This window comes from Thalia democratica, chromosome 1, assembly GCF_965202585.1.
Source record: "Thalia democratica chromosome 1, ktThaDemo2.hap1.1, whole genome shotgun sequence".
Taxonomy (NCBI): domain Eukaryota; kingdom Metazoa; phylum Chordata; class Thaliacea; order Salpida; family Salpidae; genus Thalia; species Thalia democratica.
In genome coordinates, this window is record NC_139165.1 from 62,233,852 (window position 1) to 62,253,739 (window position 19,888).

General features: G+C 26.7%; 1 protein-coding gene across 1 annotated transcript in view; it reads right to left on the minus strand.

Annotated features, from left to right (window-relative positions):
• The window catches only part of LOC145837923 (dynein axonemal assembly factor 9-like), a 34,303-nt gene extending 19,293 nt beyond the window's left edge, over positions 1-15,010 (minus strand). The window contains exons 1-15 of the mRNA XM_082945416.1: positions 14,911-15,010; positions 14,527-14,610; positions 12,854-12,960; positions 9,178-9,305; positions 8,067-8,242; positions 6,689-6,887; positions 4,917-5,078; positions 4,626-4,717; positions 4,294-4,509; positions 3,998-4,145; positions 3,623-3,721; positions 1,812-1,962; positions 1,143-1,468; positions 600-819; positions 216-331 (exon numbers count right to left, since the gene is read on the minus strand). Of these exons, the coding sequence (XP_082801542.1) occupies positions 216-331; positions 600-819; positions 1,143-1,468; positions 1,812-1,962; positions 3,623-3,721; positions 3,998-4,145; positions 4,294-4,509; positions 4,626-4,717; positions 4,917-5,078; positions 6,689-6,887; positions 8,067-8,242; positions 9,178-9,305; positions 12,854-12,960; positions 14,527-14,610; positions 14,911-14,972 (2,286 nt within the window). The 5' untranslated portion in view covers positions 14,973-15,010. The remainder of the gene's footprint in view (positions 1-215; positions 332-599; positions 820-1,142; positions 1,469-1,811; positions 1,963-3,622; positions 3,722-3,997; positions 4,146-4,293; positions 4,510-4,625; positions 4,718-4,916; positions 5,079-6,688; positions 6,888-8,066; positions 8,243-9,177; positions 9,306-12,853; positions 12,961-14,526; positions 14,611-14,910) is intronic.
• Positions 15,011-19,888: the final 4,878 nt, after the last annotated feature.

Below are 19,888 nucleotides of genomic sequence, written 5' to 3' on the forward strand. Positions count from 1 at the left end.
AAGCATAAATGGTTACACTTTAGTTAACAAAATTTTAACGCAAAGTAGTTATAGTAATCTTACAACGGCAATATTTTATAAAAATTTAAACTTTCAGATACAATGTTATTAAATATTGAAAATTCTCGATTTTCAAATCAATGATAACTTGTTTTTGTTTTTACTGATAAAACTCTTAGATAAAATTAGTATACACTAACTACAGCGAAACTAACTTTGCTTTCATTGAAACTTTTAAGCTCTGTAGTCATTTTAAGTAAAATGTCTTTCTGCTGTTTTGTAACTATTTGGCCTTCAAAACGACGTGATACTGATAAATGGCACTCGAAATCTGTCACAGTAGAAAATAAAACAGCAGTAATAGAACATCCAATTAAAAAATGATAATAGTAAATAAGGAAAATTTTTTTTTAGAAACACGGAAAACAATCTTAGTGCATTGATCGTGGTAAAAACGTATATGTTAATTAAAACGTATAACAACCTTATAAATTTCAAACGCACAACTTTCGTGTTCATTTATATGGAAGCGTGAATAGTTGGTTAGTTGCAAAACGTAGAAACTGATAATCTACATTGGTAGTGTAAAACAATCTAACCTTCTATATTTTTTTGAAACCAGCTAAATCTACTTTTGTCTTTATGGAAATCATATTTGCTCTGTGAACTTTTATAAGATAATTTCTTATTGTGCATAGTGGCAAAGTTAGCAACTGCTTCTTTTAGTGCATCAATACAGTTATCCGTATCATTCTTAAAAAACGGATTGTCTTCGGAAGTTGGTATTTTAAAATTTATTTTTATAAATGAAGGAACTATCTGTTTCATAAATATGTATCATTCAGTGTAAAAAACTAATTAAATACAAAAATAAATTATAAATATTCGTTATGTTGCACTATCTATACTTTTTAATAGACATATAATTATAGTTTTTTTATATAAGTAGTCTTTTTATCAACTTTTATTTCCCGTTTCTAGCTGACGAAACTTATACTTAAAATAGAACAAAAACATCTGATCACTTGGTAGTAATGTTTTATTAACTCTAATAAATGACTTTCAAACTCGTTCCCTTAATTCACTAAATTCAATAACTATTGTTAACAATTTAATAAACTGTAAATACGAAATATAAAAACCTCCTTTTGAAAGAAACTCCAATTTTCGTTGGGAATTGCAATTGCAAAACAAGAACTTCCACTTAAGTTAACAAAAGCAGAATCGCTGAATAAAAGCGGATGACAACATAATGTTGATGTACTTTTTAGTACAACCTGCATTAACGGCATTTCAAAAAAAACTTTAGAATCTGTTAGAGTTGGACTTGTTAACTCTATTCTATCAACATCTTTCAATAAATCTACACTAATTGGTTGGTAATCCTTAACTTTAAGAGAAAAACTTAAGAGTTGTGAGTCATCTGAATCGCCTTGCATCTTTTCGAAAAGAAACTCAATAGAGACCTCTGTTAATTAAAGTAAAATAAATATATTTTTTTAGAATCTATACTGTTATCTATATTTTTTATCTGTTGAACATAATATTTTGTCTCATTTTCTCGATTTAGTTTAAAGTTAATAAGTACATTAGTATCTAAAGCTGACAAATAACTATAACTTAAACATAAGATACTAGCATTTGAATTAAACTTTAACATTTTCTAACAGAGTTTATACTTATCTATGATTTTTTCTAACGTTTTAGTGCTTAAGTTTACTTATTTCTGAAAAGTTGTAGTTTTTTTGACTTAAGTAAAATTTGTTGATTTCAAAACTAATAAACAAATTTTTTTGACGATAACAACTAACCAGAAGTACTATGTATTAGCTGCGATGTAGAACAAAACAATAAATTATCTATTATGATGTCATTTTTCTTATCGTCAACAACAGGCTGATTTAAAATGTCACCTCTACTAAAATTTGACGTTGTTTGATTAAATTGTCGTCTTTCTAGTTTCTGTACAGCAAATTTTTGTATTCTTTTAAAAGTACTTGAAAAAAAAGAATAATAAAATGTTTAAAATCTTTATAGTGACACTTTTAGCCTTTAATACTACTACTTGAAAAAAAAATTATATATCTACCTATAATTGAAAAAATATATATATAGGATTGCCAGAGGTTTTTTTAAATCTAATTCAAGTTTTTTCAAAAAATATTTTTTTGATCCATTTTCAGTATAAAAATAAATTTAAGGTAAAAAACTGATTTTTGGCAACCCTGTATATAAAAAAGTTTTAAAATTCAATGAAAACTGACTGCAACACCAAGTTTTACTAAGTTTATTAAAATGCTTTGCTGGATGTATGGGGGGGGGGTAAACACCCTTTTTTGGTTTTTGATCTTATTTTGTATAACTTTTACTAAGCTACAAGATTCTTTTTACAGAATTAAAAGTTCAAAATAATTTTTGAGATATAGCCGGTCAAAGTCGGGAGCAACAATAGGTTCCTTATGGGAGGCGCAAACTAAAACGCCAAAAATAGACTATTTCACTAAAAATCTATCTTCTCCTACGCTTTTTGAGATAACTACCTAAAGTTTTCAGGAAATGTTCCTTGATATATTTAGAAAAATGTCGGAAGAAATTTTAAAAAATTTTAAAATAAAAATTTTATACAAAAAATAAACAAAAAAAAACAGTTTTTTTTTAGTTTTTTTGTTATAAAATTTTTATTTTTAAATTTTTTAAATTCTGTTTCGACAGAATTTTCTAAATATATCAAGGAACATTTCCTGAAAATTTGAGGTAGTTATCTCAAAAAACGTAGGAGGAGGTATATAATATAATTTTATTGATTAAATTAGCTTATATTTATATCAAACAGTTAATACAAATAACTAAATTTATAATACTTGGAAAAGTTAAAGTTTATATATTAAAGTAAAACGTGTGCAGACAATAAAACTTTTTTAATGGATATAATTTTATTTAAGTCTTTTGAATTAAAACAGTCTACTGATGTTACTTTTTATTACAATTTTTAAAATTTTGACCATACTTATTTTGATTTATCAAATAACTTAAAAATAAATTCAATTTATAACAACAATTAAAGCAAAAAGTATAAAAATAAATTTAGATACACTTTAAATTACAAAAACTGAAAAAAAAAGTTACTGAAAGTGATAAATTTAGCTACATAAGTATTTAAAAACAAAATGAGTTCACGACTACTCAAATTCCGATAATTCAAACTCTTAAAAAAAAATTAAAGTGCCACAACTAAAAATATAATGTAGATTTGAAAGAAAAACATATGTAGGTCTTATTTATATCTATAAGCCGTTTTTTATTATAGTAATTTTTAAACATCTCAAAAAATATTAATTTTTTTCATAAAAGAGTAAATAAATTGTAAATATTAGTAAGGCTTACGTACTTATATTTTATTTTATTTCAAAAATATATAACTTTTTGAGATATGGTTTCTTAAATATTATGATAAAATTTGATTTGTTGAAATTAGAATTCTCCGAATTTGAATTGTCATGTAACCAAGAAAAATATAAAGTTATAAAACTAATTAATAAATATTTATACCATTTTATAGTTAAAGCATTAAGATATAATTAGATTTGAATTTCCTGAAACCTAGAAAAACAGCCTAACTTACTTGATCCTTCAGATCTGAACAACTAAACTCTTTATAAGCATCAATACACGAAGTAAGTACCAAGTATTCACTACTTGTTTCACAAAAAGTTTCATCTAACTGTACAAAAGTAAAAAATAAATAAATTATACATTATTAATTTCATTCTTTATTTTGAGCAAAACTAATAATAAAAAACAATAACACATTTTGTTATTAAAATATAAATGAACAAAAAGACTAATTACTTATAATAAGTTTAATATCAAAATTAGATTTAAGTATACTATCATGACATTATTTCTTTTTTAATTTATATCATTTAAACAAGTGATCAATCATTATTAAATAGTTGGGACCTATCAACTAGTTACTAAATGATATATAAATTCTAACATTTATATATGAGTCTACAAAAGTGTCACTAAATTCCACACTACCAAGCAAAGTATTTGTATAGGATGGAATGTTATGTACAGACACCGTAATCCGTTTAATAGTTGACTCTTTTGAAAAATGTTCTATTTGGCACCATTGGATTGAACTGTTTAAAACGATAACTTAACTTTTACTTTATATATTAGTTAGTGTTACCAATCTTTTAAATAAAAACAAATATCGTTAATAAAACACTTTTCATTCTTAGTTTTAAAAACATTTTTGCGCCATATTTAATTTATGCACATATTAACTTTTTGTTTTCAACAGCACTTTCTAATGATACTTGAACAGTAGGTTGTATGTCAAGCTTGCTGGTTGCTAAAGTATCTAGGAATGGTAGAATGTGATTAGCTGCATCATCTCTCGGTTTTAAATTCTTATCTTGATTACTTTCACAAAATCGTTTAATTGCAATTTGACAAGCCTCTACGCACAATGAATATAGCAATGTCAGTCTTCTAAAATTTCTGTTAAAATGTTTTGTAAATAAAACCTATAAACAATTTTTTACACTTTTTAAGTTTGAAAAAGCACTAAATTGTTATATTAATTTAATTATGTTTATAAACCAATGACAACCAACTCTTTTTCTTCAACTGTAGCATGTATATTGGGAGGAAAAAAGTATGTTCTTGTGCACACTATTTGACTTTGCGGTGCTACTGACTGAAGTAACTGTAGAAAACAAATTAATAGCTTATTTACGACAACAACTATAAATAGATATTTATCTATAACAAACAGGTATTTATAAAATATATGTCACTATTTTAGAGTTAAGCAGTAAATACACAGAAGTTATAGAAACTAAACTGTGTCATAAAAACGTTTAAAAGATTTGTAAACACTTTAATTAAAGAAAAAGAAATTAAACCATATGTAATGGAAACGACCCTTGATTTGAATTTGTTAACTTTTGCTCTGGTAAATACTCAGAATCTGGTTGAGTAAAAGTGCCAAACTTGACGAAAGGTCGAACAACTTGTTGCGTTGGTTGATGGCTTATACTACCATGCTTGTAATAACTCGTCAGTGGCTAAGAACAAAAGTAACTGATGCTTATTTATGTACAAAACAAAAAGACAAAAAATATTTAGTACAAATAAAAATAAAAAGGTAATTTCAAACATAAGAATTGTGTTTTTTGGCCTTTTTTTTGTCAAAAAATACAAATTAAACATATTATCTTTAGTTTTTCTTTAAATTTTTTTTAATAACATGCTGTGTAGCTTCGCATGGTAAACCCTGGGTCAATGTGCGAAGGCACACAGTTGTTGCTAAGAACCATGACAGGTCCAAACATAAGCTGAAATGATGAATTCAAGCTTTTATTTTTAAATTGAAACTAATTAGGTGCGAAATTACGCGACAAGTTAGTGGACTTAAAGGCTACTGAGTGAAAAATTTTTCTTTAGTGATCTTATATGCCTAGCACCTAAAAATTGAAAAAAAACACTAGTTTAAACATTTGTATAGAAAATATTAATCTAAAAAGATAATTATTGTTTATACTTGTAGTTATTATACAAAAGCTAACTGTAAATTTTGTTGTTTAATGACCTTAGTTTGAAGAAATTAAAAATAAGATTAAGGACTAAAAATAATGACTGCTATTTTAAACAAGTAAAAAAATTTGCTTAAATTCTTAATTTTTTTACTTTTATAATTTGAATGTTGTTTTCTTTTACTTGTTTAATTTTGGTGTCATTTTGGTAGTGAAAATTTTTTTCTGAAGTTTAGTTTCTACTTATTTTTTAATTTTGTTGGTTATTTCTTTTACTTGATCAATTAAATAAACTCGATCTTTTGTTACAACTAAATTGTTGCTAATTTTTTTTTTAACTACCTTAATTGTAGTTAAAATATGACACATTGATGATAGCATAAATTCTTAATAGTAGTTCTTTACTACCTCATTTATTCTCAAAAAAACTTGTGTATGCTGATATTTGAAAACATATCTCAAAACTTGTATTTTACTCAACATTCGTTGCCACTTAAATACTTTTATATTATTCACTTTAATAAATTTTCTAGAAAAAAACAAACTTAATTATTTTTTAATTTCTATTTTGATGCGAAAAATATTAGGGGTCATTACTTTTGCTTGTTTAAGCTTATAAAGTTTTTTTTTTACTTTTTCAACTTTGGTGTTTTTTTTCGTTTTATACCATTCGAGGTCAGTATTTTTTCTTAATCAAAGAAATTACATTGCAAAACTATCAAAATCTATCATTGTTTAAGGTTGTTTTTTTAGTGGACTTTAAAACGTCAAACTTACGGAAAAATTATAGGAAACTAACAAATACATTGATGTGCTTAAATAAAATCGAAGGGCTATATATCATAGTAAGAATAGAAGTTGATGAATGAAAGTACGAACAACGGCGTTTTGTAATGCTGTCACATATAGACACAGCAATACAAAATGTCACTGTCTATACTCAGCAATCATTAGAACGAATGCCTAAAACTTTATGTAAGCTATTTCAAGAGCTTAAACTTTGTTAAAAACAAATTAAGAATTCTAAATACAAGTAAATCATTAAGGAATTTCTATCCACTTATATAAACAAATATGAAAAAAACTTATCATTAACATTCACTGTTAAAAGTGTTGAATTACAAAAAAAAGCTAAAACTAACTTCACTTGCTTTTTTATGAGTCAACTCATCGAACGATTCACATGAAAACATGTTATTTACTTCATCCCAATGTTTAACTGTAAGTTTAACAGATTCCAGCAAGCATTTATACAGTTTCTGTTTATCCAAATCATCAAAAAAATCAGTTATCTTATTGTAAATATTAATTACTTCGTGTTCAATTGTAAAAAACGTTCCCCTGTATGAATTCTAAGCGTTATAAGAGAACATAGTATAATCTTCTCAAAGCATAAGCTAATACTACAAAGAATTTTTTCGGCTATAAAGTTATATTATAAGTTTTTAGGAAATTATTCAAATTATAAAATAGCTACCATATACAACGATTATAAAACTAAAAAATTATTAGCGGAGAGCAAAAAGAGTTACTAAAATATTAAATACTTTTTTATGCATATTTGTAAACAATTTTAATAGCACTACTTAACTGTAACACTTTAAGTTCTTCACTATGTATATGTAAAATTGTAAAAAGAACTGCTACAAAATAAAAATAAATAATACAAGATATTTTTAAATTATTTACAGATAGCTTAGGTATTAATTAAATAATAAAAGGAAGTAACAAAAAAAGATATTTGAAACATTTAAGAGACAAGACACTTCTAATATTTTTAAAGGAATAAGGTCATAGAAGGTAAGGCAGTTTTTATACATTTTGATCTTATTTTAAAGATCTTTAACTTGGCTAGCAGTTGCTTTTTACCGTTTTGTAAAATTAAAGCTAGTTTTAAAGATATAAGGGTACAAAGTCGAAAACTCAATAGGTTCCTTATGGAAGGACCAAAGTAAAAATAAAAAAAGAATATTTTATTAAAAGACTATCTTCTACAGTATTTAAGCAATTGTTCTGAAACTTTCTCTATTCAATCTCATCAAAATAATTAACATTTGTATTGTAGAATTTTTTTAATTTTAAGTATAAATAGTAATTAAAAAAAATATTTATTTTTAATTGTTACAATAGGATTTTTCTATTAATGCAAGGAACATATCTAAAAAAATTGAAGTTAATTGATCATAAATGAGGAAGAATATTATTTTAAATTTTTTTTTTAAATTCCGAGAAAATTAGCAATGATAAATTCGTTCTCTATACGTTTTTATCGGAAACTTATTAAACAACTGATGATATCTCAAATATTAACTAAAATTTTTATTTTGTGAAAAGCACTTTATAGTTTATAACTATAACTTTCATATTAGGTCTAATGTTAATTTTTCTATTAAAAAAAAATTAGACCCTCTAATAGGGATCCTATAGCCATAAGTTACGTAACTTAGTAAATAAAACTTATCAGTGACAGCCAGTCCCTATAATAATAAAAGTTTGTAATTAAAATATTAAAAAACTTACTTTCCAACACCATCGATGGCGTATGACTGTATAATTGGCCACTTTTCTACAAGAAGCTTGTCTAATTTTATACCACTAAAGTCTTTTCTAGTTTTATAAGGGATCATAACTTTGTCTCTACCCTCCATCATTTTAATAAATGTTTTGACTTTGTACATTTCTAGTTCATCTGTATCCTAGATATTTTTATTAACTTTCAACGTAATTGTTTGAAAACAAAAAACTTATTAAATAATGTTCAAGTTTAAAGTAATAACCACAGGGTTGCCACTCTTTGAGTAAAAAACTATCCTGAATGACCTTGAACTATCATGAGTCATCCTAAGTTTTTTACAATCCTTAAAAAAAATTTATTGCCTTTGGTGTAAAGAAAATGTTATTTATAAGAGTAATAAAGAGCTAGCTGCAAGGCTAAAAAAAAATTTTATAACTATTTCAAAATTAATAAAATCAATTTCTTGAACAAAATTGGTTATATTAACTAAAAACATTAAAATAGGGTCAAACAACTAAATCTGTCCTGAGATTTTTTAAAAATCTTAAAACTATCCTGAGCTTTATATTAAAAAACAAAACTATCCTGAGTCAGCCTGAGTTAAATAAATAAACTCAAAATATTCTGAGTTATCCTGAGTGTTTGGCAACCCTGTAACCACAAAAAGTTGATGGTTTTTATTAGAAGTAACTTTTAAAATGAACTATTGATTTGATGTGTTAAAATAACTATTAAAAATAAACTTATACTTCTACATTAGTCTTTTCAATACTTATGAAAATATTTTATTTATTTCAACAAAATTATAAAAGTATAGTTTTTGTTAACTGAGTTTTTTATAGACAAAATAAATAAATATATTTTGTAAAATTATGATAAATTTGAAACTTTTATTTTTAAAATTTTGTTATTCTATTGCAGCAGATGTGTTTTCTTCTTAAAATTTATTCATGTTAAAAAATTTGTGAATATTAGTTGTGTTCTGAATATAACAAATACTTTTAGTAATAAACTATTACTAGAACAACATAAATTGGATACTTACACGAAACATGTTTTTTAAAACACGTTATTTTAAGACTATAAATAATACATGTGTTTGCCATGAATACTTACAGAATTAAACTTCTTTAGGCAAAAAATATCTATATTTCTCCAATGGTAAATGAAAGGTAATACAACATCATAGATAAGCGGATTACAATAAACTGCCACCCAATCATTTGTGATAGCTATCATCAAATCTGCGAAATTTTTAGAAAAATTTAAGTAGCTCACAAAAAAAACAATATGATAATCAATTGATGATTAATTAAGATCACATGTTAAAAATGTACAAGTTTTGCCTCTGAAAAACTCAATAGTAAGTACAAAGTTTACGTTTATATTACAAAAATTCACTTTGGCCCTTATTTGAAAGCTCGAGTTATATACTATTACTTTTAGTAGAACCTAATAATTTTAATTAAATTTTAAAACATAGTTGTTTTAGTAGAAATTGTTTAAAACATAGGGAGAAGAAATCTTCCATTGCCAATTTTTAAGAATTTTGAAAGTTTACTAAATCAACACAGTAAGCTAAAAAAAATTATTAACAATAGTTTCATAAAAAGTAGAGTGAATAAATATAAATATCAGACTTAATAATGAAAGATAAAAAAAAACTACATGTAACATCTATATTATATCCACTTAACACTCATACAAAATATTTATAAACAATACCTTCCTGTATAGCAACTTGATGCCAATAAATGATAATAATGAAACTTATTCAGTAGGAAAAAACAGCACGCTAAATAGATGTTAACTAAACCATCTTATATTATATAGCTAAATTATATCAACCAAGATAGTTCTAACTATGTTTAATTCATCAAGTAGTGGAAAATAAACTTTGATTAAAAAAATACTGAAAAAATTATAGACAACAGCAGCAAAATGCAGCTGTTCAATAATCCTTTTTTCAGAAGTTTTTTATACAACTGTCTCAAAGTGATAGTAAAAAAGACTAGACACTAACAAAGCTCTTTACTGAAAAATATTTTACACGTTTTACAAGCTTACAAAAGACTTATAATATCTCATGCCCTCTGCGACAAGCAACGACAGGACTTTTTCAAAAGGATTAACTAATAAGTGATTAACGAGAGTAATACAAGTAAAAAAATGGTCAATTAAAAATCAATTATTAAATTAAGTATAATACAAATTAAATAAATTAGTGTAATAATTGAATAAATACGTGTACTACTCTCCTTAATCACCTAATAGTTTTTTAAAACAGGGTTACCACTCGTTGAGTCAAAAAATCTTCCCTGAGTGAACAGAAACTTCCCTGAGTTTGCCTGAGTTTTTTCAAATTGTTAAAAATTTCATTATTTATTAAAAAATTACAATTTAATTCTAAGAATATTGAAGAACTAGCCGCAAGGCTAAAAAACTTCTAAATAACCACTTAAAAATAAACAAAATTAACTTTTTTGAACAAAATACTGAAACTGGATTAACTAAATCTCATTCTAGATCTAAAATAATTTTCCCTGATATTTTTTTTTAAATCTTAAAATTTCCCTAAAATTTTTAGAAAAAACCCAAAAATCCCTGAGTTAAAAAAAAGAATCAAAATTCCCTGAGTTTCCCTGAGATTTTCTATAACTTGAAATTTCCCTGAGTTTCCCTGAATTCCCAGAGTTCCCTGAGTGTGTGGCAACTCTGTTAAAAATTTAGTTGTTTTTAGATTAATAATTGTTATTATGCAGTACGTTTCTGATAAAAAGCAGTGAAAATGTTTTAAAACGTTTGTAAAAAACATTGGCGTATTTACTATAAATTGATAAAACTACAAGAGGCATATGTTTTTATTATTAAAGAAGGTTTATTCCAATTCAACAGCGCAGCTGTGTGACAGTTTGCTAATGTTTGCATTGTGACATAATCAATGTAAATTAAATAAAATTTAATTGAGTTTCTAAAACAATGTCTGAATAAATTTATCTGTCCAAAACGGTTAGTACAAGAGATATAAGTCAAAGATTAAATTTAATCAAAAAGCTGAAAAAAAATCATAAAGTGTGAGATAACTAAAAATGATGAATACCTAACCAAACTTTAAATAACAATAGAAAATTGCAAAATGAAGTTAAAAATGATCTTAGTTTGGAATTTGATACATACATAAATATTAAATTGTATTGAAGCAAAACAAATAAAAGAAGCGTACGCTAAAGAATGATTCAACATTTAAGGCTAATCTTGTTGCGATTGTTCAGAACTACTCCAATGAAAAACCTGAGAATGATAATAACACAAGTGAAATGCTCAGATGTCATTATAAATATCATAACAAAAGACAAAGTTGCTTTGACATAGCCGGATAAAGTAGTTGGGCATTGTTGTACTGGACAAAACAGACTACTTGAGGAAAACGTATGAGATCATAGATGATCTAATATCTAAATTTCTTAAGTTGGGACAGGTTAGTAATTTGAAAATTTAAATAAAACTAAGATATAATAAGTTTACTAAAAGACTAGGTCTCAAAATATTAAATAAATCAAACATTTTTCAATAAGTTTAAACCTATGGGTTTAATAAGACCCAGGATATACAGTCTGCCAAAACTACATAGATTATAAGTTTCTCTAGGACCTATTTTATTAATGACAAAGTCACCCCAACACAAGCTAGCAATAGTTCTCATTTTACTGCTTGAACCAGTGCTACATCATTTTTCACAGTTTGTAGTAAAAGATTTATTTAATAATTGTTTTTGGGTTGATTACTTTTTTACTCCCACTAATCACTTAATGGTTTTTTTTTTTTGTTTTTTAGATGAAAAACTGTATTTTGTTTTTATTAGTCTGCACTCAGCAGTATGTTTCTGATGATAATCATTGAGAATATACTAAAACGTTTTTGAAACAATATTGGAGTATTTAATTTATATATCGATTATATTTTTATTAGTGAAGAAGACTATTTTTAAAACAGAAAACACTTAAAATGCACAAAAAAAAACAACAACAATTGTTGAATAAATAATTATAAGGAAAACTGTTACTAAAAATGCTACATAGTTTTGATTACAAAATACCTTACTCTAAAACAACCCTAGGTCAAAAATACAGACAATAATTAAAAGATATTAGATACTTGTATTAACCAAGGTTTCCCAAAGTGGGCCAAGTGGCCCCCTTGGGTTCCATGACAGAAATTTAGGGGGCCATGAGCAGTAAAGGGGCCATAGAGGAGCCATGAAGTCATACTTTGAAACTTACACTAGATATTCCTAAGTTGATGATGAAGAGTAAAAAAAAGGTCTTAGGTGTTTTTAATGGTAGTTTTGAAACTTACACTAGATATTCTGGAGTTGATGATGAAAAGCAAAAAAAAAGGTATTAGGTGTTTTTAATGGTAATTTTTTGAGTAATCTTGTTGGAGGGGGATAGCTTTTTTTAATTCCTTTAAAGGGGGCCTTTTGAAAAAAAAATTGAGAACAAAATGTGTAAACAAATAAAACCAAGCTAAAAAAACAAAAAGTGCAACTTTATCAAACTAACTAGATGTTTAAAACCAAAATTATAAAAATTATACAATAATTATTCCTAAGTTTTTGACTAAAATATTATTAAAGTGTGTTATGATGTAAAAGAGACATACTAAGTATATATTTAGTCCGAATGTATAGATTGATAAAAAACTAACACAATTAATTATATATTTTTATTAAAAACTCTGGTAAAGTAAACTTACTAAAAAATTAATTTAGTTATGTAAAGGAAATTTAAACCTTCTGCTATATCCTCTAACATGTCGTTACTTTCCAATGCTGATGTCAAAAAAGTGAAAAGGTCAAAGAACAAATAGTTTGCAGTTTCTAAACAACCATCATTGTATCTGTTAGTAAATTAATGTATAGTTAATAAAAATGAGTATATAATAAAAATTTATGTTAAACTAATTTAATGAAAAATAAATTTGTATAAAAATTTGTAGTTTAAAAGTAAAGTAAAAGTTTTTAATTTCATGCAGTTTTTAACAACTACTGACAATACAATTCTTTGAAAAAATTTAATGTATTATGAATTTTAAATAATTTATATGTTTTCCACTTTTAACAATAAATTTATACCACAAATAAGTTTAGTAAGTAAAAAGATATGCCTATCATTATTTTTGACCAAGTTATTAGAAGTTTAAGCTGTTAGTCAAAATAAAACTCAAAGTTGAGTCACATGGGGCCTAGGCTCTAGATATTTGAAGACGCTTATCCAAATTAACACGTGAGTGCTTAGACAAAACTGAATTTGCTGGTAGCCAACAACAACTTTATGGTTGAAAACGAACACAAGTTGGTCTTGCTTTTTGTCCCTTTGGCTTTACAGGAATGTAAACAGACCAGATCCTCTTGCAAGGTTCAGACATTGTGTCAACTGGATCTGCTAAATTCAATGTTATTTTTTGCCGCTTACTTGCTTGAAACAGTTTGCCAAGGTCACAAGGGGGAACCTTCCATACAGTGTCAAGACCGCTGGCATTGATACTAAAAAAACACAGCAAAGCCACCAGGGGTCATAGGGATAAACTTTAACCTTTTGACCAGAGGTGGTCACTTAGTTTAAAACTGCTAACTTTTCTATACTGCTGCAGTTTTATTTGTTGCTTGTTGGCTCCTTGTACTGATACAGCTTGCCCTAGAGTTGCCACAGATCTAGAACTATTTAATTTTTTGTAGTCCCTTTTTTGGTGTCAGCTAAGAGCTAAAGGGATTCCCCTTATGCCAGAGGTATTTTCAATTCATTTTGAAAGCAGAGTACAGTGTCAATTTACCTTCACTAAACTTGTATTGCAACTATCCCTAACTGTTACTTTTGTCCAATATAACTGCTTTTTTTAAATAATTGACACCTTATATCAGGGACTGGCAAACTGCAGAGCAACATTGCACACACTGACAAAACTAAGATATTGAACAAAAATTTTAGAGTTCTAAAACAATATAAAATGAGTGAAGATTACAGCCTGCAAATAATAATTAGTGAAAAACTAAGGTCTAATACTAAGGTTAAATACTCAAAATACATCAAATGATTAAGGGCATAGGAAGGGTAAATCACTTTGCTCTTGATTTTATTTTGTTGAGTTTTAACTAAGCTACAATTTGCTTTTTACAAATTAAAAAAAAAACAAAAAAATTTTTGAGATATAGTAGGAGAGTATAAGAGGTGTTTTATGAAAGGAGAAAATAAAAATGACAAATAACTAGAAATTACTAAAAATATATGTACTACTGTGTTTTTGAGTTTATGTCAAAAATAAAAAGTGAAAAATTAAAATCAAATGAGTAACTTGTGCTTATATGTTTCATTTGACATAATAAAAACTATGTTTCTTTAAATTATTATAAGTTATTATATACTTAAATTCTAAAATTTAAAAAAAAAATTTACAGTGTATACAAACCGACAATCAATTCCAATTGGAACAAATACAACATGATTTGAATTAGAAGGAATGAGTGATTGAATTCTTCCAAGTCGAATTAAGCTGTTTTTAATTATAATAACTTATTAGTTCAGTAGTCCAGCATTAGTATATAGTATGAGTTTTAAGAATGGTATATAGAAAACAATATAAAATTTAAAACTGAATATATAGAGTAATTTACTAAAAAATAATATAAACATTACTCCAAAAAAATAGTATTAGTAAATTTGTTACTACATAGCCTAAATCTAGTTAAAATAAAATTTTATTTACAATTACAAATTTTATATTGCAATCATAAGACTCATTTAAGATGGCAAAACTAATTTAAGTATAGCTTGAATAAACAAATAATCTTACCTTTCAGATTTAGAAAATCCTGAAGTAGATAGAAAGTTTTCTAAATCAAGTTTATCAAACATTTTCGATTAATACAGTCCAAATATTTTTTTAATCCTTAATTTTGTTGTGAAAAATTGAAACAATTGTTTAAGAAAAAATTAAAATGTAAATATATAAGTTTTTCATAAAAAGTTAAAATATATTATTGCTTTATAGTATAGCAGAAAAACAGATTAAGTAAAATTTATGTTTCTTTTTCAAAAACAATATCTTGGATTATACGTTTTAGAAAAAGAAGAAAATATGTGCATGATCGCAACTAAGGTCAATGGACTGGTGTGGAGAAAGACCTTTCGGTTATTGAGCTGTGCACCATTTGCTTGTAACCAATACTTTGAGCTAACTTTAAAACAATAATGAAAAAACATAAATAAATAGTTAAAAACTAAAAAAACAATTGTATATAAACTAAAAAAGAAACTATTAAAGTTTAAAAATAACCTTTTTTAACCCAATACTGCCAATATTGACCATAAAAATCATAGTCTACCATGGGCTCCACACCATCTTCTCCCCTAGATTTCTATTTTCATGATCATTAACATTCAAATTTTGCTTGTTGCCCTTTCTACAAGAGCAACAACAAAATATACAACAAATAACATAAAACTAAATAAGAGGGGAGAATTGGTAATGTCACTACAAATAAAATATTTAGTATAATCATTATATTGTTAGAGCAACATGTATTTTAAATAGTGTCTATAAATTTCAGTATATGTGATTGTAGGTAGGTAGAAATTTAAAAATATCAAGTATTTGCTAAAGGGTATAGGGGTAATTTATTCCAATATATTTTAACTTGTCTAATAAAATTTTTTTACCCACACAGTCAAAGACCTTGCTCAGATCTAATAAAACAGCACAAACTGCATTTCTCTTATTAAAGAAGGACAATGTACTTTCCACAAACTCTGACAGAGCTAAGGTAGTAGAGTGTACCTCAATGAATCCAAACTGAGAAGAATTCAATATATTGAAATTAGTTTGTAAAAACAATTATACATGACTTTTTTTATAATTTGTAAATATATGACAAAAGTGAAATTAATTGATAGTTTCCTGGAAGTGTTTTTGAACTTTCTTTAAATATAGGTACAACTTAAGCTAATTTTAAACAATTTGGGTAATTACCTTCCTGAAATGCTTGTTTAGTTTGTTTTATTATAACTTGAGCTATATGATAGTTTATTTTCTTTAAGATTCCAATAGAAATATTACTACACCACAAGCTTTATCTGAACTTAAACTTTGTATGATACTAATTATTACATTTTCAAGTACATCAAACCAGGCAGAACTTTTATAGTAATTTTTTAGGCCATTTATAGAAGAGTTAAGATAAAATTCCTTTTTTGAATAAGTTTGTTTTCCAATATTGGCAAAATGTAGGTTTAAGTTATTTACAATTTCATCTGGATAAACAAAAGATTTTTCATATATTTCAAGTTTATGGTGAAAAAAATATGTTTTTTTCTGTCTGTTGTTAACATAAGTAACTACCTTCCAAATCTCTGCTGAATTTTTATTACTCCTTTAAAGTTTTTTTTCAAAATACATTTTTTTGAAATTTTTTTAATTTTTGTAAATTTGTTTCTGTAAACTTTATATTCTTTTATTTGGTTTTTATTACTAAAGTTATTTATGCAAAGCATTTTGTAAAGGTTGTATTTATGTCATAGTCTAAAATGGTACTTTGTTTTAAACAAGCTATAAAAACTTATTTATTACAAAATCTTTCATAAAATAATTAAACTTTAATAATTAATCACTTTCATTTGTAAATATAAAGTTATTATATCCCTGTTTATAATAAAGTCTTTTTTCTACAGCTGTATACATTTAATTTAAATTATTTGTTAATAAAGTTGCACAATGACCTAAAGATTTTTTTCACTTCTATGGTCCATTGACCATACATTCAGTTTTTTTAAATTAAAAAGTGGAACTTTCTTACTGGCTATTTTAAAGGTTGTTTTAGCTTGTAACCTAGCAAATTTCAAAATTCAAGTTTTAGGTAGAGTATTTATTGAGAAGCTTACTTTCATGTACGTTAAAAACTTCTTAAAATTACATATTAAGAAGCTTTTTGATTTAAGCTATTTCTTAAATCATATAAATAATAAAGAAAAAATATTTAAGAAATATTTTTTTTTAATAAGTTTAATAACAAATAAATAAGATTGAGGAGATTAACATTTTTGTCTGTCGAAACAATTGTCGTCAATAAAACAGATATCTCTCTTTATTAGGCGTAGTCCATGAAATACATGATGTTGAGACGATAATTAAGATATTTGAAAACTTTTGTAGGTACAACCGTATCGACGAACTTGACAACTGCGAAAGAATAAAATTTATCTTATGGTCCAATGTTTTACCTCTTGATGAAATGTTTATTTTTTTTGATTCAAACACAACTGAACATAGAAATCTCGCTAATTTAAAGTTATTCCTACGTAATTTTTTTACGAGAAATAGTGAGAAACTTAAGCAAGAATTCCGCAAATTAGAAGCCGAATTTGCCGAACTAAAACGCAGAGCAGAGGCTAGCCAATCTTCGCAAGAATTACGAAAATTAGCAACCAAATTACGCGAATTAACAACCAAATTAGTCGAACACAATCGCAGGAAAGCTGCTTTAGAATCAAAATTATGCCTAATCATTAAAGCTGCCATACCGAATTATGACGTCACAAGTACAGTATCACGCAATGCAACGATAATATCTACTAAGAACCAACGTTCTGAGCAACCACGGCCAGAATCGCCAAGGCCAGAGTCATCGACCAGAGCCAAAGATCAAAGCCATGCCAAACAGCACCACAACGGGCAGTCCCAACGGTCAGCGCAATCGCAGCAAGAATCCACAGGGCCCGAGTCAACGGTCAGCGCCACCGAAACCAGTACCTATGCTACAGCGCCAACGATCAGAGCCATCTCAGCCAGCACCAAAACGGGCAGTCCTAACGGTCAGCACAACCGCAACCAGCACCAGAACGACTAGAGCCAATGGCCGCTTCAGATATGCCTTCCGTCAAACCGAAAAACGCAAGGAAATTATCCTCGTCGACGACAGAAAGCACAGCAGCGACTACAAACACTTCTTCCAACATTAGTTCGGCTGACAGAATCACGAAAGTTGTCCCTTTCTCTAAACAAGAGCACATCAGCGATGCCAAACAACGACGAAACTAAAAATGTTAGGCCCGATCGCGAAATCTTAACAAAAAAGAACATTTCTTACTCTAAACGCAAAACGATTGCGAATAACAAAAAACCTTTAGAAATTAGCTTACAGCAAATTTTTAAAACAAACCACGAATTAGTTTGGTTTATATTTCACAAATGGCGTTTTAAAGCCAAAATATCTTATAAAAATATTGAAGCACGCATTTTTAAAAATAATCGCGAATTATTTTAGTTCATTTTCCATCGATGGCGCTTTAAAAATTTTAATATCGAAAGTTCTTTAAACACTATCGCACGTATTTTTAAAACTAATCGAGAATTATTTTGGTTCATTTTTTACCGATGGCGTTTTAAACATATTAAAATTGAAATACTTGTCAGAAACCGTTGCAAAACTTTGAGTTTTTGTTCAGACGCTATTTTTCACCGCTGGAAAATTAAACTAAGATATTATTGAAACTTTACTGTTTATTAACTCTTACAGCAAAACGTTAAGACCACCAAAAAAGTAATGAACTTTTAAACGCAAAGTTAAGGCCACCAAAAGAGTAATTTATTTTATTTAATTATGGTAGGCAACTAGTCTAAGAAGCTTTCTGAACAAAGCTTAGGACGAAATCGAGTCATAAGAAATTGAAGGAGTATTTTTAAAATTTATTCTTTAACTTAAAATTTTATTTTGAGCTCTTACTAATATAAAAAATTGCCTTAATTTGTTAAGCTTTATTTCAATTTGTTTTTTAATAACAATTTTATGTTCAAACTTGAACTATAAATCTACAGTTGTACTATAGTAAACTTAGTGATTGATGTTAAAAAGGTTTATTACCTTGTTTTTTGTTGTTATACACTTCAGCTTACTTATAAACACACAATTTTTATAAGGTCATTTGAGCTATTAAAAATCTTATTCAACATTTAAACGCTAACAACAACTTTGTTTTTAACTTTTCTAGAATATTAAAGTTTTAAAAGTTGTACAAAGTTCAAAGCTATATATTTTTTACGAAAACAAGTCTAAACTTTTGAAATGCTTGTAACTGCTTTTTTTGTCAACTAACTTATGTTGAATGTGAAATGTTTTTAATATACTAAAAGTTTATATAACGAATAATTAGCTTAAACTGAAGCTATAAATTTTTTTTAAGTTTCTTATAAACATACTTAAAAGTACTTGAAAATACTTGAAATAGTATTTTCTTTATGTGTTTGCTTAAACTTTTTTTTAACTTCGCACGAAAACGGCTCGAGAAATCGAAAGTCGTCAACAAGTCGGCGAAGGTGACAAAGAGATCTGATCCACCATCAGCAAAGCGACCTAGTGGAGTACAGATGAGGAGACCGAGAATGCACGAATAGCGTCTACGGGAAACAACGACTCACGAGCACTACTGGCGAATAAAATTCTAAAAATTCTTTCATTTTTTTTCATTTTTGTAGATTGTTAAATTTTTTTAATTCTGCGCGTCATTTATTAAACTCAAAGCATTTACAAAGAAAAATAATAGTTTTTTACAAATAACAAGATATAAGTCGACGATAGTCGACGGTCATATTACATTTATGCTTCTATATTAGAAGTTTTTTTAATGTTTTTTACAAATTCAAAAATAATTAAAGACCATATTTTCTTAGAGATAAGTGTGAACTCCAAAATAGCGGGTTTAAGTCGAGAGAATGTAACAGCATGCGCTGTTCTTTCTTCCTTTTTTCTCAAAAAATTCTTAAGTTGAGTAAAACGCGA